This window comes from Pongo abelii, chromosome 15 (genome assembly GCF_028885655.2).
Source record: "Pongo abelii isolate AG06213 chromosome 15, NHGRI_mPonAbe1-v2.0_pri, whole genome shotgun sequence".
Lineage (NCBI taxonomy): Eukaryota > Metazoa > Chordata > Mammalia > Primates > Hominidae > Pongo > Pongo abelii.
In genome coordinates, this window is record NC_072000.2 from 80723362 (window position 1) to 80749728 (window position 26367).

The window sequence follows — 26367 nt, forward strand, 5'->3', positions numbered from 1 at the left end:
CCCGGGTTCAAGCAATTCTCCTGCTTCAATCTCCTGGGTAGCTGAGACTACAAGCGCGCACCACCATGCCCAGCTAATTTTTGTATTTTTAGTAGAGATGGGGTTTCACCATGTTGGCCAGGATGGTCTCCGTCTCTTGACCTTGTGATCTGCCAGCCTCAGCCTCCCAAAGTGCTGGGATTACAGGCGTGAGCCACCGCCCCCGGCTGCCGTTTAATATTATTACTCACACCCACTTGCTTCCATTTCTTCACTGTAAAATGGGGATGTTGATACCTGCTTTCCGTCACCAGGTCAAAGTGGGGACCTAGGACAAATGGGACAGCTCCTCTTGGCAGAATCCACTGTGGGATTTCTTTGCAATGTCAGCTCCCTTGATGCATTAAAATACTCCGGTGTTGGATTCAGGCTGAGTGCAGTGGCTCACGCCTGTAATCCCAGCACTTGGGGAGGCCAAGGTGGGCAGATCACCTGAGGTCAGGAGTTCGAGACCAGCCTGGCCAACATGGTGAAACGCCGTCTCTACTAAAAATACAAAAATTAGCTGGGTGTGGTGGCACGCGCATGTAACCCCAGCTACTCTGGAAACTGAGGCAGAAGCATTGCTTGAACCCAGGAGGCAGAGGTTGCAGTGAGCTGAGACTGTGTCACTGCACTCCAGCCTGGGCGAAAGTGCAAGACTGTCAAAAAAAAAAAAAAAAAAAAATTCTAGTGTTTGATTCAAAGACACCCTCGTTTACACTCAGGTTTTCATCAGTCTGCCCCTTGTGTTTGGGGACGCAGACTGGTGTCTGGCCACTCTGATTTTCTTCTTGGATTTGTTGGTGGGAATCTTAACAGGCAGCCTTGTCTTGGGCTGGTCCCCACTGTGGGTTCTAGAATCAGGATGGGCAGGTCCCCTGGTAGTCAGCCTTTGCAGCCTGGCTAAGGTGTGGACTGACTCTGGAAAACCACTAGCTGCATTTCCTAGGGGGCTCCCCGAGGCCTCAGTACAGCTCTGGGATTTCAGCAGTTCTCTCTAGACAGCCTGTCCCCGCCAACTTCACCTCCTCCTCACCTTACCTCCCTCATGCAACCAGCCTCCCAAGCCCGCTCCATTTCTCCCCCGCTCAGCCCCTGCCTGCCTTTCCCCAAGTGTTTTCTAAAAGATATTTGATTTCAGTGAAAGCTGGGCCGACATCCATGCAATATGCTCTCACTCGCTTTGTGCTTGTTGGGAAGGTGGAGGGCTCCTCCGGGGATTCTGGGTAATTGCATTAGTGGCCAGCTCATGTCAGGAAATTAAAAGGAGGCCCTGATCAGGTTCCCACTGCATGGGATTTAATGGCCTTGTATTTATAGAGTATTCTGCCTCTAGCCCATGCCAGAAATATCACTTTTTTTCTGGCCCTGTGAATGAAGAAAGAGCATGAGAGATGACTTGCCTTTAAAAATTCTTTTTCTTTTCCAAAATATATTAGTGTTTTGAAACAAACCAACTCTTTACCACTTTAGAGAATGGTATTGAGCTATAGCCTGAGAATGCCAATGTGTGTTGCATCCCTTTCGAGCCACTTTACATTCTACACACACTGCCCCCTCGCAACACCCCCCCAACACACACACACGCACACGCACACGCACACACGTACCTGACAGCTCACAGGATCTTCCCAGGCACCCTGAAGCCTTTGGGCCACTCAGCCACAATGACCTCTGGTTGGAGAAGTGTTGATTGAATGAAGACGCAGGAGATTATCTTGTCTGTGCTAAATCATTCTTACTGTTCCCTGCAGGCTTTTGGATAATGAGTCCGGTGGTCACGTAGGCCTGGTTAAACCTCATCTTCACCAATTATCGACTCCTAGGGCCAGTTACTTAAACCCCTATAAGCCTCCCTTTCCTCCTCCATAGAATGGGAATAATAATAGTGCCTATCTTCATCTTGCTCCCAATCTTCAGGGAAAGCTCCTAGAGTTGTACTGTGAAGTCTGATTGTTGATTGGAGATAGATATTCTTCATGTTACAAAATGGATTTTCTTCTGTGATCCAGAGGCAATTTTGAATCTCCTGTAGCCTCACTCCCTACTCTTGTAATCTTGCTTCACATTTTCATGAAAAAATAGAAAGTCAAATGGGAAACATCTTACCCTCCTACCATTGAATCCACAAACCTACCAGTTTGTGCACCTGTTTTCTGTCTTCTTCTTGGTAGAATAGAGGTATTTCCAATCCTGACAAACGCTGGTCCCCCTCCTGCTCTCCTGTGCTCTGAATCGCTCTCTTCTTTACCAAGGACTTCATTCCTTTATTTATTTATTTATTTTTTCTGAGATGGAGTCTCGCTCTGTTGCCCAGGCTGGAGTGCAGTGGTGCGATCTTGGCTCACTGCAACCTCTGCCTCCCAGGTTCAAGCGATTCTCCTGCCTCAACTTCCCGAGTAGCTGAGATTATAAGCATGCACCACCATGCCCAGCTAAGTTTTTGTATTTTTAGTAGATACAGGGTTTCACCATGTTGGTCAGGCTGTTCGCGAACTCCTGACCTCAAATCATCTGCCCGCCTCAGCCTCCCCAAGTGCTGGGATTGCAGGAGTGAGCTACCATGCCCAGCCCGTTACCAAGGACTTCATTCCTATGGTATCTTCTCTGCTTCCAGCATCATCGAATTCTCTCTCACTACTGGATCATTTCATTAGCACACAAGCATACTTCTGTTCTCCCATTATGAAGACAAAATTAAATTTATTTTTTAACTTAAAAAATGTTCAAAAAATTTTTTTCACATAAAAAAAAAGAGACAGGCTGGTCTCAAACTCCTGGGCTCAAGCAATCTACCCACCTTAGCCTCTCAAAATGCTAGGATTACAGGGGTGGGTCACCATGCCCAGCCAAAAACAAAATTAAATTTAAAAAATCCACAACTATATTTTGTCCCTTCGTCTCCATCTAGATATTGCTACCTGATCCCACTCTCTTTCTCAACAAAACCTCCAAAAGGAATTGACAGCACTTGCTATATTCATTTTCTTATCCCATTCACTCCTTTCTTTAAAAAAACTTCTTTAAAAAGTAAACATTGAATAGATCCAGAAATACACTTATAATACATTACATTAGATAGTGTAAGACTAGGCTGTGGTTTTTTTTTTTTGTTTTTTTTTTTTGTTTTTGTTTGAGACAGAGTCTTCTCTGTCACCCAGGCTGGAGTGCAATGGCACAATCTTGGCTCACTGCAACCTCTGCCTCCCGGGTTCAAGTGATTCTCCTGCCTCAGCCTCCTGAGTAGCTGCTATTACAGGCGTGCATCACCACATCTGGTTAATTTTTTGTAATTTTAGTAGAGATGGGGTTTCACCATGTTGGCCCAGGCTAGTTTTGAACTCCTGACCTCAGGTGATCCACCTGCCCTGGCCTCCCAAAGTGTTGGGATTACAGGCATGAGCCACCACTCCAGGCCAGGCTAGGCTTCTAAAAGAAAGAGACTCCCTTTTCCCCTCCACAAACCAAACCAAACCCCAAAACCACCCAGAAGCCTAAGCAGGATAGCAGTTTCATTCCCACTCATTTCTTACATAACAGTCTGAAGGTCACAGGCAATCCAGGACTGGCTGGCAGCTCTGCCAAGCTTAGCATGTGGCTTGCCCTTGTGGACCCCAGTTCTTCCCATCTCACAGACATCTAGAAGGAGGAAAAGCATGGGAAGGGCTGGACCCTAAGTAGCACACATCTGTTCTTCCCACTCACAGCCCAGGGCCACACTTTTCTGCCAGGGAGTCTTGGAATTGTAGCCATTATCTGGGACGCCATGTACCCAGCTAAAACATTGTTGGTATAGAAAAAGGGAATGACATATTTTCAAAGACAAGTATTGTTTTTTTGTGTGTGTGTGGGGATTTTGTTATTGTTGCTGTTTTTAAAGAGACAAAGTATGGCTCTGTGGCCCAGGCTGGAGTGCAGTGACTTGATCATAGCTCACTGTAACCTCAAACTACTGGGCTCAAGAGATCCTCCCACCTCAGCCTCCTAAGTAGCTGGTCTACAGGCGTGTGCCACCATATGGGGCTAATTAAAAAAAAATTTTTTTAGAGACAAGGTCTTGCTTATTTTGCCCAGACTGGTCTCGAACCCCTGGCATAAAGCAACCCTCCTGCTTCAGCCTCCCAAAATCTTCCCTAGATATTTTAGACCTCAATATCTAACCACCCTATTGGCATTGCCACTTGGGTCCTTTATGAGACATCACAGATTAAAAATGTCTAGAGAGGAACTCTAGGTTTGAACCATCCCTCCTTCTATTGCTTCCAGTCTTTCCCATCTCAGGAATGGTGATGCTAGCCACCTATTGCTCAAAAGAAACCTGGAGGTCATCCTTGACTCCTCCCAGGTCAATGTCCAAAATGTATTTCAGATTCTCCTACTTTTCTTCATCTCCATGGTCATGACCCTGGTCCAAGGAAGCATTGTTTTTTCCTGGACCACTGCGACAGTTTCCTAACTGGACTTCTGATTCCACTCTTAGTCCTGTTTAATCCCCCTAGCAGTGATCTTGTCAAAGCACTGGTAAGATTCTGTCATTTTGCTTTACATCACTCAGTGGCTCTCCATAGCACTTAAAATACAATCCAAACACTTTGCTTTGGTCTTCAAGACCTTGCATGGTCTACCCACTCCCTGCCTCTTCAGTATCATCTCATACCATTCCTTTCCTGTCTGTTCACTCCTACCCACTCTACTCTGGCCTCCCTGGCTTATTTTTGACCCTCAAGCATGACAAACTGTTTCCCATCTTAGAACTTTCAGAGCCTTCCCTCTGCCTGGAATGCTCTCCCCAAAGCAATGGCTCCTTCTTATCCTTCCGACCTCAGAAAGGCCTCCCTATCCACTCTATTCCTTGCTATCATATCCCCTTGCATGCTTCTTCACTGAACTTCTTTCAGTCTGACATTATCTTATTTATTTATTTGTTTATTTGCAGACTTGTTTGCACTGGCTGCCTCTAACACAGTTGTTCTTAATTCAGGCTCCAGGATGGCAAATTGCCTTTAGTTGCGCTCAGCTGGAGTGCATGATTGAAAGGCTTCTTAGGCAGTGTCTGGGATCAGCAGGCAAGAGTGCCATGATTGATTAGCAATGTCTGCCACAGACTAAGAAATGGAAGGCAGGGGCACAGGTGATAAGTCTTTGCCATGCCTGATCTGGTCAACTGAGTTTCAGCGATTTGACCAAGGCCACACAGCTAGTAAATGATAGAGCTGGGTGGAATCTAGTCTCCTTGGCTATGTGGAATTCCTTCTAAGAAGCCTATTCCAACCTCACGATTGATGCCTTGGCCAGTAGTGAAGCCTGTAGCCCTTTCTCAAAGGGGAAAAAAGAAGAAGGGAAAGGAAAGGGAAGCTGGGCTGAAATAACTTCCCTGTGTCAGGCGTACAGTTTTGGAGACTTCTTGGCAGTTGGGAATGCAGGCGTAACACAGTTTTGTCAAAATGCCCTTGGGGATGTGGTGGCATGGTAAGAAGTGTCTAGAGGAGCCCAGCATGATAGCAGACATTCCTTTAATAGGCAGAATTCTGAGAGCTCATCACTCACTACCATTTATCCACCGCAGTGCCCAGAGCCCACAGAGAAGCTGGCAAAAGCCCCAGAATATTAGGTGTCATGTATGTCTGTTTAGCTACAAGGCTCTCTCTCTTAGCTTTTAGGAAGTCAGGTGTGAGGCACTCTGCCTTTATGGTGTGTCATTGGGGTAAGAGGCAGCCCAAAAGAGCCATTGTGTCTGAGGCAGCAAGGCAAGCTTACCTGTCACCCAGAAACCCGCACAGGACAGGTGGCTGAAGGAAGTCCAGTGTATACAGGGGTTGTGGCTGAGAGTTCAGGGCATCGCACTGGGCTGGAATGCCCATCAGCATGCCCACACAACTTCCAGAACCTCAGGGGCTCATGATACCCACATCACCTTCTGGGTGGTTTTCTCCTCCTCCTGGAGATGGGTCAGCTATAGTTTGGTAGAACCTACAGGCAGGGAGTTTACCCCCAAGTTTCCTGGGAAGAACACTGGCCACATAAAAGTATTGAATAAAACAGGTTTAGCACAGTGCCCTCCAAACCTGGCACATAATTAGAATTAGTAGAGGAGCTTTGGAAAAATACTCATTCCTCGACATCTCCCTAGACCTACTGACTCAGAGCCTCTAAATCAGTAAATCCTCAAAGACTGTGCTGTTCAAAGGCTTCCTAGGGCATTCTGAGGTTATATGGGACTGGTGTCACAAGTTTCGGGCAAAGAAGATAGGACTTGGAGATCTGAAAATCAAGGTTCAAAACTTCCCTGTGACATTTCTTGGCTGTGTGATCCTCAGCGAGTCGCCTGACCTTTCTGAGCCTCAGATCTTACATGGGACTGATCATAATCATGTATATTCTTCCTCCTCAACATTGTTGGGCAGCTCAAATGAGATATGGGTATGAAATAGATTTGTAAATCATGAACCGTGAAGCTGCTTATTTCGTTAATAAACCAGGGATGTTGAATTTGGTGATAGTGATGGGGGAAAGTTCTGGATAAGGGGAAGAGAAGGGTGTTGGTCATGAAAACCTTGCAATGCCAGCAGGGATCTTGACCTCAGACCTGGACAGTAGCTTGTGGGAGGACACTGGCTCAGAGGCCTTTCCCCCGCCTGCCCTGTCTGAACCTTTCCTGTTGGAAGAGAAATATGATGTGAGAAGCGCCTGGGACAGGCTTAGGGCCAGGTGCAGGGCCACGCTTTGCAGAGCTTTAGCTGGCTATTTTTAGTGCCTGGGTATAAAAGAAAGAAGCTTAAAGTGGCCCCGCTGCGGCTGACCCTGCACACTCGGCTATTTTTACTTCTGAAAGACTGGGATCTTGTCCAGCTTAGGGAGGGAAGATGAGAAGAAAGGAGGGAGGTGGAGGGAAGAAGGAATTATTTTACTTCCATTAAGAAAAATGTCAGAAGCCTGATCTTATCAAGTCAGCAAGTGGGTATCCAATCCCGGATGTGTAAGCTGCCGGCTGTGGATGCTGTGAGGTGCCTGCAGTGGATTGGAGATGCCAGCAGAGGGGGAGCCCCACTCCCCTCCTCTCAAGGAGTTTCTGTCCCAGAGTGGCCCTGAAGCTTCTTTCCTATTTTTTGTGCCCTGAGCTGGGAAGTGGGCTTGGCCATCACAGGCACGAGGGGCACCAGCCTGGTGAAGAGGCTGGTGGAGGTGGGAGCAGTTATGACTGCAGCCAAGGGCGGAACCTCTGTTCTCAAGTTGGACAAAGGCGGCCATCAGACCCGCCGGCATATTCCAGAGAGTCCCAGGGTTGGGGCTATGTGCCCTGGGCACAATATTTAACCTCTCTCAACTTTAATTTCTTCAGGGATTTTGTTTAATACATCTGACTCACAGTAGTTACAACTGTGGGGATGTGTTTCTCTCTTCCATGAGGAAGGCAGCTCAAGCTAGACTCTATGACCTTCAACAGGCAGATGAAAGGCAAGAAGTTACTGCTGAGTGCCTACTGTGTACCAAGCATTCTGTTACATGTTTCAATATTTTATGTTGTTTAATTCCACTAACCTGAGAAAGGATACATATTTTTAAAAAATTTTAACAGCTTTATCGAAATATAGTTCACCCATTTAAAGTATACAGTTTGATAGCATTTTGTATTCCTATATTTGTAAATTGTGGCAAAATATATATCAAGTGCAACTTGGCATTTTAGAAATTAAGTGTGCAATTCAGTGACATCAAACACATTCACAATATTATGCAATCACCATCCAGGTACTGTGGTTCATGCCTGTAATCCCAGTACTTCGGGAGGCTGAGGAGGGTGGATTGCTTAAGCTCAGGAGTTTGAGACTAGCCTGGCCAACATGGTGAAACCCTATCTCTACAAAATATACATAAATTAGCCAAGTGTGGTGGCATGTACCCGTAATCCCAGCTATTCAGGAGGCTGAGGCAGGAGGATCACTTGAGTCCAGGATCGTGCCACTGCACTCCAGCCTGGGTGACAAACTGCGACCCTGTCTCAAACAAAACAAAACAAAACAAAACAAACCATTATGTAATCACCATCAGACCAGGAGTTCAAATCCAGCCTGGGCAACATAGTGAGATACCCCATCTACCAAAAAAAAAAAAAAAGAGGGGGCCAGGCACAGTGGTTCATACCTGTAATCCCAGCACTTTGGGAGGCTGAGGCAGAAGGATCGCTTGAGGTCGGGAGTTCGAGACCAGCCTGGGCAACATAGTGAGACCCCCATCTCTACAAAAAATTTTTTAAAAAAATTATCTGGGTGTCATGGCATGTGCCTATGGTCCCAGCTACGTGGGAAGCTGAGGTGAGAAGATCTCTTGAGGCTGGGAGGTCAAGGATGCAGAGAGCCAGCCTGGCCTATAGAGTGAGGCCCTGTCTCTTAAAAAAAATGGGGTGTGGTGGTGTACACTTGTAGTCCCAGCTCCTGGAGAGGCTAAGGCAGGAGGATCACTGGAGCCCAGTAGTTTGAGGTTGCAGCGAGCTGTGATGGACTCACTGCACTGCAGCCTGGGCAACAGAGCAAGACCTTGCCTCAACAAAAAAAAAGAAAGAAAGAAAAAGTGGAATCACATAATATCTGTCCTTTGGTGTCTGGTTTATTTTCCTTAGCGTAGTGTTTTTAAAGTGCATTCAAGTTATAGCATATATCAGAACTTTATTGCTTTCTATGACTAAGTAACATTTCATGTATATACCACGTTTGCTTCTCCACTCATCTAACCACGGACACTTGGGTTGTTTCCACCTTTTGGCTATTGTGATTATGCTGTAGTGAACATTGTCCTACAGGCGTCTATTCAAATTCCTTCTTTTTATTTTTTAAAAATTTGCTTCTTTTCCCCACACTACACAGATGTATGTTCAGATTCCTCTTTTCAGTTTTTTGGGGGTGTGTACCTAAGAGTGGGATTGCTGAATCATACGGTAATTCTGTTTAGCTTTTTGAGGAACCATCAAACTATGTTCCACGTGGTTACACCATTTTACTTTTCCAGCAGCATTGTTTTTTAAGTTTTTAATTAAACTTCTTATTTTGAGATAATTGCAGATTCACACGCAGTTGTGAGAAATAATACAGAGAGATGCCATGCATCGCTTACCCAGTTTCCCCTAAAGGTAACATCTTAAAAAACTACAGTACAATATCGCAACCAGGATATTGACATTGATACAGTCAATTGACATTGATATGGTCAAGATGCAGAAAATCTTTAAGAGTGAAGTGGTTTTTTTTTATTATTAATTTTTTTTTTTTAGATGGAGTCTCACTCCGTTGCCCAGGCTGGAGTGAAATGGCATGATCTCAACTCAAGATCTCCATCTGCACAGGGTCATGTATTCCAGGGATTATCAATTTTTTTCTATTCATGGAGCACTCAGAAATATTAAAATTTTGACCTGTACTCAGTAAGGATTAAACGGTGTTAATGGTGGTTAAAACAAAGGATCTATATTTATCGCAGTATTTGGAAGTATGTGACACTTTACATTTGAGCATTATTAATGCTTTTTCACATTCAGAAAAGTGTCAATAAGATGATAAAATCTAATAATCCTAGACAGTAATTGTAAGTTAATTAGTATTTTAATGTGTTTCCTGAGTCTACTTTTAGATATTTTACTAATATAAGGACACAAACAATAAGGCAACTCTCATTTCAAGTTCAAGTCTTCTTGTTTATTTCCAGTTAGTGTTTGTAAGTCTTAAGCATCCTAATTTTAAAAGTAATTGCCCATTGTATCAGTCAGTGAAAATTGCTTTCTGCCACAAGTTACAGAGAACCTGATAACTAGCAGCGTAAGCATGGATAAATGAAGTTGGTTTTTCCACCTTACAAGAAGCCTGGAGATGGGCAGCTGCTGTGTTGCACAAAGTTCTCAGCCATGGCGGTAGGGGCTCCAGCTCTTTCTTTCTTCTCTGGTGTTCTTTGGTGTCCTCAGACAGCCATGTCATGGCTGCAAGGTCGTTGCCACAGCTGTAGGCTTCACCTTCCAGGCTGGGGCAAGAGAAAGGCAAAAAGAGCTGTACTGAATATGTCTGTCCCTTTTCTCAGAAAAGCAAAACCATTCCAGAAGTCCCACCATGGACTTAACCTGACATCCCGTTGCCGTGGTGGCACGCACCTGTGGTCCCAGCTACTCGAGAGGCTGAGGCATGAGAATGGCTTGAACCTGGGAGGCAGAGGTTGCAGTGAGCTGAGATCACACCACTGAATTCCAGCCTGGGCCACAGAGTGAAAGTCTGTCTCAAAAACAGTAAAAAAAGGAGAAGGCCACTTCACTTAGGTGGGGGTTCATCTTCCCCAACCCCAGGCTAGGGGTGCACAGATCTGTGTCACAGGACCCTCCCACTCTAAACGGCCTTTAGCAAGCCCTCAGTGTGAGGCAGTGCCAGGGCAGGGGAGAAATAGAGCAAGCCTGGGTCCTGTCCTCTAAGAACCCATTGAATCGAAGAGCTGATGGGTATAAAGGGAAACCAGCATGAGGTGGCCCGTGAGGTAGCAGATGAATGTTGAAGTGCTATGGGTTGGCAGGAGGGTGGTGAAGAGATGGCCTCACCCAGCGTACTGGAACTGCTTTCCAGCTTACCAAGCATTTTCTCATCATTAAGTCATACAATTGTCACAAAAGCCATTCATCTTGAGCAGAGTTGGTTTTACCATCGCCTCCTTCCCCAGACCTGATGATGTAGCTGAAGCCCACTTGTCCAAGGCCAAATAACCTGAAGTGACCCGTAAAGGACAGAGATGGGCATGGGACCTTCATTGTCGAGCCCATGGGCTGCACTGATTATAGGCTGTGCTTAGGGCAGGCTCAGAAAAGCAGACAGGAGGCAAGGGGAACAGACACATTTCACATCAGGTGTCAGTTTGTGCATAATTAAACCCAACAGGCTACTTTTTTTTTTTAACAGCATAACCTGATCATTGATACACGTATTGATTGGAGCCATTGACCACTATGCTGTAAAGACCAGGAGGAGAAAATTTAGAGGCGAACTTAACATTTGCTGTGCCCTGGGAGGTCATACCGTGGAATGGCAAAGAGCTTGGGTCTTTTATTGGGGAAATTACTGAATCTCTCTGAGCCTCAGTTTTTCTTATTTGTAAAATGAGGATAATAGCACCTGCCTTATATTTTTGTGGGTTAAGTAGGGTAATACATACAGAGAGTCCTTTACAAATTATGCTGTTATCATTATCATTATTAATGTAATTTACCAAAAACTTGGGTGCAATGCTGGGGAACAATAATAATAAGGATGATGATAATAACAATAATAATCCCATTTTCTAAGCACATGCTGCGTCTTGGGTACCATGACAGACTTTGGGGCAGTACTGTGAGCCGCCCCTGGCCTTAACGGGCACCTAGTCAGTAGGGGAAGCCCAGTGTGCTCTGGGAGCCCATGAAGAAGCCCCCAGCCTGGCATGGGGATGAGGAAGAAAGAGGTACATCCACCCCTGTATTCATCAAGACTTTCCTGAACATCCACAAAAGGTCAGGCCCTATATCAGGACGCAGAACATCCCAGATGGAGACATCGGCAGAGGTGGAGGCTGCCCATCTTCTTGTCTTGCTGAGGGACAGACACCTCTTTTTATTTTGTGTTGAGCATGTCTCACTCTGACTGACAGCTGCTTGCCAGGAAGCAGGCTGGATGGGAAGCGAGAGTTCATTCCAGTGGCATCTAGGAGAGAAGGTCAGTAAAGTGGGGAAGGGGCTTGTCCTGGACTCAAGGAGAGTATATGTTTAACATCCTGGCATATAGTAGGTGCTCAGTAAGTGGGGGCCCTTACTGTCTCTTATGGATGAGGTGGACCGTTTTCACTCTCGGGCCTGTCACCATTCCAAGCGGGAGCAGAGCTTGGTAGAGGGTTTGGTTTGGCCTGGGTATAGTGAACAGAGGCGGTTTCTATGTAGACATGTCACAGGATAGAGTCAGAAAGTTTTTCTAGACAGGGAACTTTTCCCAAAAATCTTTTACAGGAAGAATTATCTTTCCTGCGTTTATGTCTGCTCCTTCTGCCCTCACTGAAGGGGCTTGCAGGGGTGAGGGGGCAAATGTGAGCCAAAGTGCTAGTAGCACATAGGTTCAGGTCTGGAGCTGGATGGCATCTAGCTGTCTCTTTAGGGTCCAAGGTACAGGTAGAAGTTGATGGTACAGCTGCGTTCGCTAGGATGCCTTAGTGCAGTGCTCCTCAAACTCTGTTATCCGTGCAAATCACCTTGTCTGATTCCTCTGTGGCCAGGCCTGAGATTTTGCGGCATCTAACAAGCCTCAAATGATGGTGATGATGCTAGCCTGCAGACCACACTTGAGGAGGAAGACAGCAGAAACTGTTCCTGCCCACACCTACTCAGCACTGTGTGTGTGTGTGTGTGTATGTGTGCATGCATGCATGCGTGCGTGCGTGTGTGTGTGTGCTGATCTGACGCCTGGGCTTTCTTTGGCCACCAGAGTCTGCTCAGCCTGGACCTGGGAGGCAGACAAGAAGCACCAAAGCAGTCTGTAGCTGGGAGCCTCAGTTGCCCACAGCAGTACTGTCCTCAGGAACACATTTGTTACTGGCTTTCTTCCCTCCTTGGAAACTGCTCACATGCACAGCCTTGTCTCAGATTCTGCTCCTGGAGAAGTCAGCAACAGATGTTGTCAGTTACAAAACCTGACCTTCTAGGCAGAAGGGGAGTTTATTGGAAGCCTATCAGGAGGCTCAAAGAGTACATTTAGAAACCAGACAAGAACCAGGAGAATCTCTGGAGAGCCCAGGAGCAGGAAACCCAGTAGCCAGGATACACTGGCCAGAGGCTGCCTACACTCTGCTGGGGAGGTGCTGCTGGTCTTATCAGTCCTCACCTTCGCTCTGTCCTTGTGCCTCCATTTGATGGTGCACTTGGCTGAGCCTGTGTCACGGGTCCATGCCTTGACCTCCAGAGGGCAGAGAGAAGGAGAACGTGTACTTCTCAGATATCCATTGAGGCACAGGCTTCCAACAATTTCCCTATTCCCAATGGGGAATTACCTTTTTTAAATTTTTTTAAAATCTTCTTTTGAGATGGAGTCTCACTCTGTTACTCAGGCTGGAGTGCAGTGGTGCGATCTCGGCTCACTGCAACCTCCACCTCCCGGGTTCAAGTGATTCTTGTGCCTCAGCCGCCCGAGTAGCTGGAATTACAGGCACGTGCCACCACACCTGGCTAATTTTTGTATTTTTGGTAGAGATGGAGTTTCGCCATGGTGGCTAGGCTGATCTTGAACTCCTGACCTCAAGGGATCCATCCGCCACAGCCTCCCAAAGTGCAGGGGTGAGCCACCACGCCTGACCAGGGGAATTACCTTTAAACAGGAGCCTGGGTGGGCTGCTGAGTAGACTCCTCCTCTCCCCGACTAAAAAACGTTTAGCACCAGGTACAAATACACCAGGTTGTGGGGTTGAAAAAGACATTGCTGACAAAAATGCGGAGTTGTGGGCTCACTCAGTGAACTCACAGCATCCTTGCCCTCCAGGGCTGGAGTCGTGAACTGAAAACACCTGGGGCAGCAGAGGGGTGGGGGGGTAGTGTCCTCAGCATCCCAAAGTTCCTTTAGGGCAATGTGCACTTAAAGGAGTTTTCTCCACTCATTCAGTAAACAAAGTAATTTTGCTTTCAGTTGCTCTAGGAAACTTCCTCCTTCCTAGAGACTTAAATTTAGTAGCTGAACATCCTAACAAAGAAACAGCCAGAAAATAGCCCCAGGCTTGAATGAGCTCTAAATCATCATTCCATTAAGTAACCATTGTTCTGACTTCCCCTTGCCTGTTCTGGAGAAAGGCCTGAATCCGGGGGACTGGCAGCCAACACTCTGGGGCTGAAGGATGGACAAGGCTGGGACAGGGAGGAAGATTCTGTTTCTTCTGCTCCCGATCTAGGAAGCACCAGAGTTTATTAGAAAAGGGAAAGACAGGGCCCTGAAGGTCAACTGACTGGGGCTCTGTGAGGGTGATACTTACTGCCTTTGGGGAAAAGAATAGAAGTTGAACCTGGCCTGTCGCAGCAGAGGCTGAAGTGGCAACCCAGCTTTCTTCTCTGAGGACTCTGGTCTCCGTGTCTCACTTCTTGTGTGTTTCAGTCAAAGCCCATTTCATGATCAGGAAAAGGGAGCTGTTCAGTGAGCTCAAGGTAAGGACTCCAAGAAGGGACGTTGTCTGAGGCTGGCCTGGAAGAGCCACAGCAAGAAGGCAGAAGTGGCTTCCAGGCCCCACAGGGCCCCAGCACCATGCTTGGGGCACCTGCTCTCTGGTGCTTTTTGTGTTGGTTCATACTTTGTAACCAATTTGTTGGGATTCATCCTTGCAGGCCAGGCCACATCAGTGGGTAGCCAGTCTGAGTTGTGTGCCCACCTGAGGCCCTGTGCCTTCGATCTGCTGGTGGGGGGCATAATATGGTACCAATGTGTCTGTCCAGGCAGCAGGAGCTGTGGGTGAGGCAGGCTTCTGGAAGGCAAGTTGGATTCAGTGACAATGACGGATCTCTCCAGGGTAAACTCTCACTCTTGGAAGTGGGTGTCAACATGGAGTAGCCACGGCTGCTTTTGAACCTACTTTCAAGATATTTCCAGGCACTGATTTTCCAGTCCAGAGGTGGCCAGTCCAGCTGTTGCATTCCCATCCCCTGGAGACTTGTGTAAAGACAGACTCTAGAGCTTTATGCTAGAACCTCAGAGAGTGGGGTTTAGAAATTGATATTTGTAATGAGTGCCTCCTCAGATGCTTCTTGTGTGAAAAGTTTGAAAACCCTTGAAGTGCCTGTGAATGACCGGGATTCCTTTCTTTTGTTGGCAAGTTAACTTAACCCTTCCTGGATTCAAAGCATATCTAACATAATGTGACTTCTTCTGCCAACACTTGGTAGAGTGCCTTTGTTGACATAAGGAGAACCAAGGGCTGAGGGTTGCTTGGGATGGATTTCAGAAGGATGCTGAATCCAGAGAGACAGATCCAGGCCTGGGGCAACTGGGATGCGCCATTACTGTTAGACAATTATTTTAGGATTGTCCAGACACCTGGCCTGAGGCTGGCCGTGGGGCAGCTGTCAAAGGTCAACCGAGCAAGGCCCTGAAGGACCCAGCCAGTGCTGAAATTCCAAAGTCAGTGGTGATGTTGAACAACTCTTGAGATCTTTTCCCCTTCCTCCCCAATAGGTGTGCGCCTTGATCGAGTGCGTGGAGGCCGTCAGAAATACAAGCGACGGCTGGACTCAGAGAGCAGCCCATACCTGAGCTTACAAATTTCTCCACCTGCTAAAAAGCCATGTGAGTGTCAGGGCAGTCCCTGCCCCTTTTGCCAGCATCTGTACCTGGAACATCAGGCATCCCTTAGGGAAACGTCATCTTCCCACCACTGGGTCATGAGACAATGTGGATCTTGGGGAGGTGACATCAGTGCCTGGCACATTTAGAATGTGGCTCCAAATGAAGCATGGTCCTGACAAGCCACGGGCCCCAATGTCCAGAACATGCTATCCTTGCCACCCACCCAAAGTTGCTCTGCAGGTTCCTCCTGGAGAATTCATCAGGCAACTTCCCTTGGAGGGATATTTCTCAACAGCCCAGATCGCCACTACCAGCAACTTCATGGAGCCAGAACAGGAGGGGAGATTACAATCGCTTTGACCTTCCTGGAGCTCTTAGGAACCCGACTTTGCTTCCTGACCCATCTGAGCCTCCACCCTGGCCCCTTTCCTCTTTTCCCAGCGTTTACCTTTCCCTCTTTGGTTGTTGCAGTGACCAAGATTGTCTCATACCTACTGGTGGCCGAGCCGGACAAGCTGTATGCCATGCCTCCCGCCGGTATGCCTGAGGGGGACATCAAGGCCCTGACCACTCTCTGTGACCTGGCAGACCGAGAGCTTGTGGTCATCATTGGCTGGGCCAAGCACATCCCAGGTGAGCATGTGGGCCCAGGGGAGAGTGTGGCCAGGGACTCTCAGCCGGTATCTCTGCAGCCTACCCAATGGCTGTGCTTCTGATGCCCGGATCCTGGACCCCAGAAGGCCTGTGAAATCCTGGCAGGCCTGTTTCTCTGAGCTCCTCTTCTCTCCTTGTAGCATTGGAGAGGAACAGGTAGTTAAAGACCCAGTGAGGCTTATACATTGCTGCAGGCTCTTCAGAATTAGTTATCATTCAAGGCGGGGCCGTGTTTGGATCTACAATCAGCGTAATATTCAAAGAACAAGTTCCTTGAGCCCTTAAAGGACAAAGAGTAGGGTTTTCTTGTAGACCTTATTGGAATGATGCCGGAAAACAACAGAAGAAAGACTGACTCTCTCTTCCTATTGGAGGCAGCAGAATGGAGCAGTGAAGAGCACAGGCTTGGGAATCACATCGGGATTCCAATTCTGGGTCTGCAGCTTACTAACTGAGTAACCCTAGGTAGGCCACCTGACCTCTCTGTTAAATGGGAATACAAGAGTCCCCTACTTTGTGAGCTTTGATGTGAGCATGAAATGAGATCCTGTGTGTGAAGTGTTCGGCAAGGTGTCTGGCATGTGCTGGCATCAGCTGCATGCCCACTATTGCCATTTGCCTGATCTCTAAGGGAGGCCTGTCTCTGGATTGGCTTCTGAGATTTTAAGGGCCTTTCTGGTGCAGAAAGTGTGTGTTACATGTTTCAGGCTGTGTGGACTTCTCTTCACTGTATGTGGACCCAAACCCTGCTTTCAGCCTCTCTAGGTCTGGGCAGATGGCGGGAGCTTTTTTATTTTTGTAGACACCAACACCCATGTATTCTATATTACATACACATTGGGGGCCTTTCTCTGTGCAATTTATTCCTCAACTCCTTTAAGACTCGAATAAGTTGACTCAAAGTGTGGTAGAAACATCCTTTTATCCTTCTGGTAATGACCCACCATGAACATGGGACAAGTCAGCTTCCTGTCTGTAGATCCGTTTTTGGTTTGTCATGGCTCTGAAAGGTGAATACAGCATGCAGATGATACAGCAAAGGTGACCTAGACTTTAGATACCGAGACCCACAGTTTGTTTGTTTGTTTTTTGAGACAGAGTCTTGCTCTGTTGCCCAGGCTGGAGTGCAATGGTGTGATCTCGGGTCACTGCAACCTTCGCCTCCCAGGTTCAAGTGATTCTCGGGCCTCAGCCTCCTAAGTAGCTGGGATTACAGGTGCCCGCCACCACACCCAGCTAATTTTTTTTTTGTATTTTTAGTAGAGACGGGGTTTTGCCATGTTGACCAAGCTGGTCTCGAACTCCTGACCTCAAGTGATCTGCCCACCTCGGCCTCCCAAAGTGCTGGGATTATAGGCAAGAGCCACCATGCCTGGCCCAAGGCCCACAGTTGATTGAGGGAATAAAAAATGTCCTTCCATGTGAGACCTTACATGCCCAAGTTGCAGGAAGGGGCCTTCCTGTGGACAGGGATGCACAGAGATATCAGATGGCCCAGAGGCTTTGCTGGCAGGGACTGCTTGGTGGCCCCTGGGCATTCTGACCAGGGATCTGGGCTGGTACGCCCTTACTAAGGAGCTCAACCTCTCGGGGATTACACAGTCAGTAGTTTTTGAATCTGCCCAGTGCTGGTTCAGCACAGATGTGGGGTCAGGCCACTGCTTAAGACACTTCAGCCTGGATTGCTCCACTAACCCAGGGCCAAATTGGGTACAGGTACCCCTGCCCCCACCCCACACTCCTGTTCCAGGTTGAACAGATCCTGCATCCTAGCAATGGCTCACGAGTGGCGCCTGGCGGTCCCCTGGGTCAATGCTTCCTTCTTCCACAACCCCACCCCTGCAACACCACGGAGGAAGTAGATAAGACCAGGAGACCCTGTCTCCCCTGCACTCATTTTTGTCTGTGCCTTTCCACCTCCCAGCTCCATCTCCCATCTGTGCCCAACCAAGAGGGCAGGGCTAAGCAGAGTGAGTGCTAAAGGCATAGACTTTGGAATCAGGCAGCCTGGGCTTTCATCTCAGCTCTGTCTTTACTGGCCTTGTGCAAGATACTGAATTTTTCGGAGCTTCAGTGTCCTTGTCTGTAAAATGGGAATCACGATAGAGCACCTTCACGGGATTGCCGTGAGGATGTAGCGCACTTAGTGTGTACACTGGGTGAATGGCAGAGACGCTTACCAGGGCTGTTGTAGTTGCTAATAGTAATAAAAGCCTCCTTTCACGACTTCAAAGCCGGATTCTTTTTGGTAAAAAAATAAACAAATAAAAACAGGGGCTCAGTTGTCCGTCTTAAATGCTAATTTGCCTATTTTGCATAAATCTGCATGCTGAATTCTTTGCCTCCTGACCTTCCAGTGTTTAAGGTAAAATTAATTAGTGGAGTCTCCTGCCACTGCATGTAAACCTCATACTAAGGGCAATGACACAATCAAGTGCCTGATTTTTTTTTTTTTTTTGAGATGGAGTCTCCACTCTCTCGCCTAGGCTGGAGTGCAGTAGTGCAATCTCGGCTCACTGCAATCTCCTCCCAGGTTCAAGCGATTCTCTTGCCTCAGCCTCCCGAGTAGCTGGGACTACAGGCACGTGCCACCACCCCTGGGTCATTTTTTTTCCCTATTTTTAGTAGAGATGGGGTTTCACCATGTTGGCCAGGCTGGTCTCAAACTCCTGACCTCAAGGGATCCACCCACCTCAGCCTCCCAAAGTGCTAGAATTATAGGCGTGAGCCACCGTGACTGGCCAGGTGCCTGATATTTTTAAACTAATCAACTTTATCCCATCTCAGATTAGATGGAAAATGCATCTGAAGATGGGCTCCCTATCCCTGAGAGAGAGAGAGAGAGAAAGAAAGAGAGAGAGAGAGAGCTGGTTGAGTAGGGAGGATAAAAGCTGGAGCCCACCCTGGGGCCTGTGTTAGCTCCTGTCCATCTAGTTCCTACACAGACAGAAAGAGGGGGACTGGCCACTCCAGGCTGCTCAGGAGTAGAGCTCTGAAGAATTTAGGCCACTGTCCTTAAACGCAAGGTACCGCATCTCACAAGAGGGCATTGCACACTTAGCTTTGCATGCACATATTGAGAAGTCACTACACATGAGGTCCCCTGATAGGAGTTGTGGCTGAGACAAGGAATTTATTTTGCCCCAAGGATCCCATTTGGAATGAGGCTGACTTCCGGGGGAACTTGGTTCACTCAGAATCCCAGCCATTGTTCAAGTCAGTCTGACATTGTCCTACCCCAAATGCAGGTTTTTTACCTTGAGTTGAATGTTCCAAGTATTGGGTTCCCTGTAGGGCAAGCCCGAGTCTTTAGAGTGTCCACTTCTTATTCCATGAGATCAAGAGCTAGCAGACTTTAATAGGCAGTGGGGAATCTCTTGATGAATTGCAGCCTCCTCCAAATGACCCGAGCCTGCCATTCTGCCTCCCTGGGCAGCCTCATGCCTGTGCCAGCCAGGAGAGCCTGCCCAGGGAGTCTCCACCACCCTGCCCTGCCCAGGCTCCCATGTACAGGGCATCCCCAGAGGCCTCCTCACAAAAGTCCCTCAGTGGCGCTGCTCCCAGGTAATCCCCATCTGACTCAATGAAATATGAGCTGCCGAGTGACAGCAGCTGTGTCTGAAGTGGCCCCAGATCCTATAATTACATCTCCCTTTATTACCTCTGCTAATGGCCCTCCAGGTCGACAGAAACGATCATAAATTAACAGATTATGAACTCCACTTGCCACAAATTACGTGCTTTTTTTTTTTTTTTTCTTCAATTCTAGGAGCTTGTGGTGCCAAATCACGGACGGGGGGATCGGGAGCTTGGGGAGAGCCTGAATGTTATTAGATGAGTTGGTGCAGATAAAACAATTTTCCTGGGGCAGCAGAGCTCCAAGTGGGAGCCTGGGGAGCCAGGAGCTCTGGGCAGGCCCAAGAGCCTCAAGGCAGCAGTGCCACCTGCAGTGAGCCCAGCACAGGGACATCCCTGCACTCCCAGGGGCACCCCCAGACCATCCCGGTAGCCTTTTCAGGGTCCTTTTGGTCCCAGAGTTACTAATAACTTGAGAAAGAGACCCAGCCCAGCTGAGAGAGGCAGGGGTGGAAGGCACTTTACTGAAGGGCAGGGAGGAGTGCCTGGGCTCCTTCTGGGTTTTAAATAAAAGAATTTGTGGTTCTAGTAAAGACGTTAGATGGGACAGATGGGTCGAAATTAACAGTTCCAAATTCCCCATCCTAACCTTCCTTCTGGGAATTTCCTGGGCAGATACAACCACTGTGTGGGGTGTGTGTGTGGGTGGGGGGTGTGTGTGTCCCCCAGTCCATGGGCTTATACCCTAACACTGCTTTACACCTGATTTTTCCATTTAATTATACAAAATAGTAGCACTTACCTGCGCTAAGCAGAGTTCTAAGTGTTCCACATGTCAGCTCATTTAATCTGAACAACCCCATGAGGTGAGTGCTGTTATGATTCCCATTTTACAGATAAGGAAACCAAGGCACTGAGAGACAGACTTGCCAGGGTCACAGCTAGTGATCAGCAGTTAGGAATCTGATCATCTGTGCTCATACGATTACACCCTTTTTGCCCCCTTGGGTATCTTTCCACATCCACACACAGTTCTAACTTATTTGGCACATTCATTTAACTAAAAATTACATCTACATAACAATCACATGTATTACATTAGTTACCTTTTTTTTTCTATTTTGAATCATTTCAAGCAGTGATCTAATACCCTTTTACATTTATCTCTATGTCTTTATTCATACTTTTCTAGTATTTCTAGGATAAATTTCTTTTTTTTTTCTTTTTTTTCTTTATGCGCCAGGATCTCACTTTGTCGCCCAGGCTGGAATGCAGTGACGTGATCTTGGCTCACTGGAGCTTTGACCACCTGGGTTCAAGCGATCCTCCTGCTATAGCCTCCCAAGTAGCAGAGATCACAGGCATGCACCACCATGTCCGGCTAATTTTTAAATGATTTGTAGAGATGGGGTTTTGCCATGTTGCCCAGGCTGGCATTACACTCCTGGGCTCACGTGATCCTCCCACCTCAGCCCCCAAAGTTCTGGGATTACAGGCGTGAGCCACCGTGCCTGGCCACTAGGGGAAATTTCTAGCAGTAGAATTGCTAGGTTGAAGGCAGCATGCCTTTTATTTTACTTTTAATTTAATTATATTTATGACTTACTTTTATTTTTAAGCATCTTAAGCACTGACAGGGTTCAGAAGCCAAATGTAGACACAAATGTATGTAACAGAAATCTCACCTCTATCCCTGTCCCCTCCCATTCCCACCTCCTAGAAGTCACCATTTTTTCTTTCTCAATTCTTTCTCAATTTTCCTTCTGGTGTTTCTTTTTGCAAATACTAGAAAAGATTTGAACTATTTCAGACGTTAAAAGATATCAAATATCTCCCCCTCCCTTCCTTGCACAAAATGAAGAAGGCTGTATCACCATTCAGTGCTCTGGAGTATACATTTGGATTATCAAAGCTGTTTTCAGGGCTTTTTGAAAATGTTCAGGGAGGAAGAGAGTGATGAGGGGCTGAGTCCAGAACTCGAAGCAGCCTATCAGAGGTTTGGGAACAGGCCTCCCGGGTACATCCTCCTATGGTGGCACAAAACTTCCAAGTCCAGTCTCCCTCCCACCACCGAAGGGCAGGGCCTGACTCCTACAAGACAGGCAAAGGCAGCTAACCCTGAACCTGAGTCCAAACATCTTAGAGGGTCTAACCAAGTACTGTGGGCACATTTTCTTGTCTCCTGGGAGTCGAAGCCCGTGGCATTTGTCCATTCTCTCTCTCCTTTTAGCTGCAAAGGTTTGTCACGTAGCTTCTTTGCTGTGCCCAGCCGTGGGGGTAGGAGAAGGAACAGCTCAGTGTCTGTGCACTCTGGGAACTCAGAGCTGGGATGGGCCATCCAGGGGCACCTGGGCATGTGCCTCATCAAAGGTGCCCTCACCACCCCGCTTGAGAGCTCAGCCCTCAAGACTCCCCTTCCACAAAGCCTCCCCAGACTCTTGTTTGGACCACCTTCCCCAGTTGCATGCTCTCAGAGCCCTGCATTTGCTGTAGCTCTTCTTATATTGCAACTTTGTGCTGATTTGTGCCCCTTCGTGTGTGTCTTCCCCTTCACTGTAAACCCTTGAAGGCAGGGAGCAGTTCTGGACTGACACACCATTCTGTCCCCGGTGCCTAGCACAGGCCTGGCACTTAGTAGGTGCTCAGTAAGTTTTTGCTGAATGTCTCAAAGGGCAAAGAAGCATTCTAGTAACATCCTAATGATTGTACCTGCAGGATTCACTGCACAGGGAACTTTTCCCCTGCGTTTCCAGAAGGCTAGTCCTTACCTCATCCTCTCTCTCTGCCACCTTCCAATTCAGTTGTCTGCTAATTTCGCCCCTGCCCTCCTCCTCCATCTCCCCTCCAGTCTGTCTGCTTTTAGACCCCCTCCCTAGAGCTGTCCAACACTCCCCCCACACACTCTCTGGTGCTGGCTGATTGGTATCTGTTAATTAATGTTGCTCAAGGCCTCTCTCCTACTCAAAGACCTGATAAGGGAAATTGGATGTCCATTTCTATCTATCTTTTATTACCTCCCAGCTCCCCTGGCCACCACAGGCAACCACACACCCTCTCCCAACCAGGGAATCTGGACAACCACACACACACACACATATACACACACACACACACACCCTGATCCCCTGTCACAGCCTCTCCCCTGAGAAGGTGCATCAATCAAAGCTCCCCCGTGTCAGTCGGTGTAATCACTCCTGCTCTTTTGTTGATCACCCATGGATTCTGTTAGCCGGTGGTGATCTGAGGCCCAAGTTGTATAGATCAGTCTTGGGAACTGTGATAATTCACTTGGAGAATGCTCACAGGGTAAGGGTGGTCTGCCTAGTCGGGGGCCTTCAGCTCCAGGAGTGACCCCTAAGCTTCAACTGCCATGCCCTGTGTGGAAGCCAGGGAAAAAGTGGCATTTGGAGACAGGACAGCAGATGGATGGGGGAGACCACACAAGCCAAAGAGCCGGGTGGTACAGAAGCTCAGGACCACCCAGGCCTCCAGGCAAGTCCAGAGAGAAGTGAGTGGTGCCAATGGTGTGCCAACGACAACAATAATATTAATAGTAACAACAGCCACAGCCATCACCAGCACCCTAGCATGTTGAGTGCTGATGGTGCCAGGAGAGGTGCCCAGCACTTTACATGCATCTTCTCTTTTCACCCCCACAGCACCCCACGTCAGAAAGTGGCTTCCAGCCAGGGATGGGGTATAAGTCAGCAAATGAAGTAGAAAGTCCTTCCTAGACAAAATTACCCCTGAAAAAAATCCCTTCATGTCAGTTACCCATAGTGCATGGTGCAAACAACTTTGTAGATGCTCTTCCTTCTTTGAATAAATCCAGCATGTCCATGTTAGAACCAATCACTGAGTTTCTGTTTGAATCTCCAGTGAAGTTACTGCCTTGTGTTTGGTGGTTAAGATGTTTGAAAATCAGCCGACTTATTTATTTACTCTGTCTTACTCTCCTGTAAATCAAGATGTTAATTGACTTTGCCTAATTTAAGTGCATGTATAATGCAATTCCAGTATATTATCATTGTTTTGCAGTGAGGACTTTCATCTCACCATTAGTAATAATAGCTCAGTAAATACTTTGTATGTTCTGGAATCATCGTCTCATTTAGACCTCACAGCGACTCTCTGAAGTAGACCCTGCTATTATACCATTTCCTAGATGAGGAAGCTAAGGTTTGGAGAAGTTGCATGGTTTTCACAAGATCAGCCTACATCTAGTAAGTGGGAGTCAGGGTTCAACCCAGGCAATCCCCACAGCTCACTGGACAAGACAGTGTCACAATTCTGGAGCCTTCTCCATGCCCAACTTTATTTTCACTGTGGAATCAGCCTCCTCAATAGCAGGGAGGGGGGAACTACCATGATTCCAAGCTCCCAGAACAGGCCTGCTGGGTCATCGTTAAGCGGAGAGTGATGGCCCGGGAAGAGGGGCTCTGACCCTGGGAGGACAGGCTGTCCTGTGAGAAAGTGCCCCTGACCCTGGGGGCTCTTGATCTCTTAGTAGCCCCAGGCCGTGGTCACTGGGGCCTTCCCCTGTGGCTTTGAACAGCTGCGTCCTCCTTCTTGGTCAGGCCCGTGGGTCTCTGCACAGCTGAGACTGCATCAAGGATCAGGTGTCATTTTCAAACACTAAAGCCTCCCCTGGTTTGAGCAGAGAGTGGGCCCTGGAAACTCCCCAGAGTGGCCAAGAGCACATACTGCTGCCTCCTGGTTCCAGTATGTACTCAGTCACTCCTTTAACTACAAATGCATTGAATTAATCAAAAAGCCTCTACAGACGTTTGGAAAATACCATAGAACGAACAATAATAATGATAACAACAACTGTCAACATTGACCGAGCTCTTGTTTTGTAAGTCTTTTCCATGAATTCCAGGTCTGACACATTACCCAAGGGGAGGACAGTGAGTCTTACACCACACAGGGAAGGCCCAGGGGCAGGATCCAGGGGTGTTAGGAACACAGCCACGCCCCGCAACCTCTGCCCCCAGCAAGCCCCAGGGAGGCCCCTGGTCCACCCTCCTGACCTGCTGCTGCTGCCCTCTGTGCCCCCTCTTCCCGCAGGCTTCTCAAACCTCTCCCTGGGGGACCAGATGAGCCTACTGCAGAGTGCCTGGATGGAGATCCTCATCCTGGGCATCGTGTACCGTTCGCTGCCCTACGACGACAAGCTGGTGTACGCTGAGGACTACATCATGGACGAGGAGCACTCCCGCCTCACGGGGCTGCTGGAGCTCTACCGGGCCATCCTGCAGCTGGTGCGCAGGTACAAGAAGCTCAAGGTGGAGAAGGAAGAGTTTGTGACGCTCAAGGCCCTGGCCCTCGCCAACTCCGGTAAGGGGGGCGGCGGCGGGGCCTGGAGGGGGAGCTTCTAGGGCTCTGCATGGGCCTAGTGAGCCCATCTCTGGGGCCTGTGGGCAGGGCTGGCTGCCATGGATAGAGATGAAAGGAAAACACTGAAACTTTTTATTACCGAAGATTGTCCAAGGGGTGGCCTGCAGATAAAAAGCTGGTGATGAAGGCTGGCACTGGCTGAGCATTTCCTAAGCCTCAGACATCCAGACTGGCACACTGGCTAAGGACATGGGTTCTGAGGCCACATTGCTAAGGAGCAAATCCCACGTCTACCAATTGGGCAAGTTGCTTCACTCTGTGCCTCAGTTTCTTCATCAGTAAAAGGAGGGCAGCAACCAGTCCCTACTCTACAAGGCTATTGACAGGATTTCTTTATACATAATTATATTGCTTGCAACATGCTTGCCACATAAAAAGCACTCAATTATTTATTTATGTGTTTATTATAGACGGGGTCTTGTTCTGTCACCCAGGTAGGAGTGCTGTGGCTTGATCCTAGCTCACTGCAGTCTCAAACTTTTAGGCTCAAGCCATCCTCCCACCTCAGCCTCCCGAGTAGCTGGAACTACAGGCATGTGCCATCATTCCGGCTAATTCTTATTTCTATTTTTTATTGAGATGGGGTCTCACTATGTTGCCCAGGTTGGTCCCAAACTCCTGGGCTCAAGCAATCCTCTCACCTCAGCCTCCCAAAGTGTTGGCACTACAGGTATGAGCCACCACACTTAGCGTCAACTTATTAAATTAGCTAGGAGTTTATTGAATTCTTACAAACAACCCGAGAGTAAAATTCTTATTATTGCAACCCCATTTCACAGATGTGGAAACCGAGACCTGGAAAAGTAAAGAAAATTGCCCAGGGTCACACAGTTAAAAAGTGTCAGAGTTAGAGTCAAACCAAGGTCCTCTGATTCCAAAATCAACCTGAACCTATACCCACTCCTTGAATCTTTCAGTCAAATTTCTTGAACACAGGAGGATAAAACCTTCCCAACAGAGTGGTTTAAGCTGGAGTTACAAAGGAGGACTCACTCCATTTCATTAGCATCCACCAACTTCTGGCTAGATTATCTGAGGAGAGAGGCAGGCATTGGGTAATGCCAGTAAGTGAACTTGAATGTAACCAACATCCACACTTAGAGAGCTTCCACACTATTCAGGGAATGGTGCTGGGTGCCAGGGGGCTGCAGGAGAAGGATACATACAGGGTACCCTCCCTAAAGAGAGCACATGCCAGGAATCACACACATAATTCTGCTGCAGAGCAGTGTGTGGCAGAGTTAACCACCCAGGTCTGGGTCAGATAGACCCAAGTTCAAATTCTATCTCTGACACTTCCTAGCAGTATGACCTTGGGTAACTCAGTGTCCTTGTGTGTTCAGTGGGGATATTCTGAGCACCTCTTCCAAGCACTTTTTTTTTTTTTTTTTTTTGAGACAGAGTCTCGCTCTGT

The 26367-nt window shown here is 47.8% G+C and overlaps 1 protein-coding gene across 3 annotated transcripts in view; it reads left to right on the forward strand.

Moving 5' to 3' along the window:
• The window catches only part of ESRRB (estrogen related receptor beta), a 186757-nt gene that overhangs the window by 151286 nt on the left and 9104 nt on the right, over positions 1-26367 (forward strand). For all 3 annotated transcript variants that reach the window (XM_054530862.2, XM_054530861.2, XM_054530863.2), the window contains exons 4-6: positions 15213-15323; positions 15795-15956; positions 24624-24893. In XM_054530862.2, coding sequence (XP_054386837.2) covers positions 15213-15323; positions 15795-15956; positions 24624-24893 — 543 coding nt within the window. The remainder of the gene's footprint in view (positions 1-15212; positions 15324-15794; positions 15957-24623; positions 24894-26367) is intronic.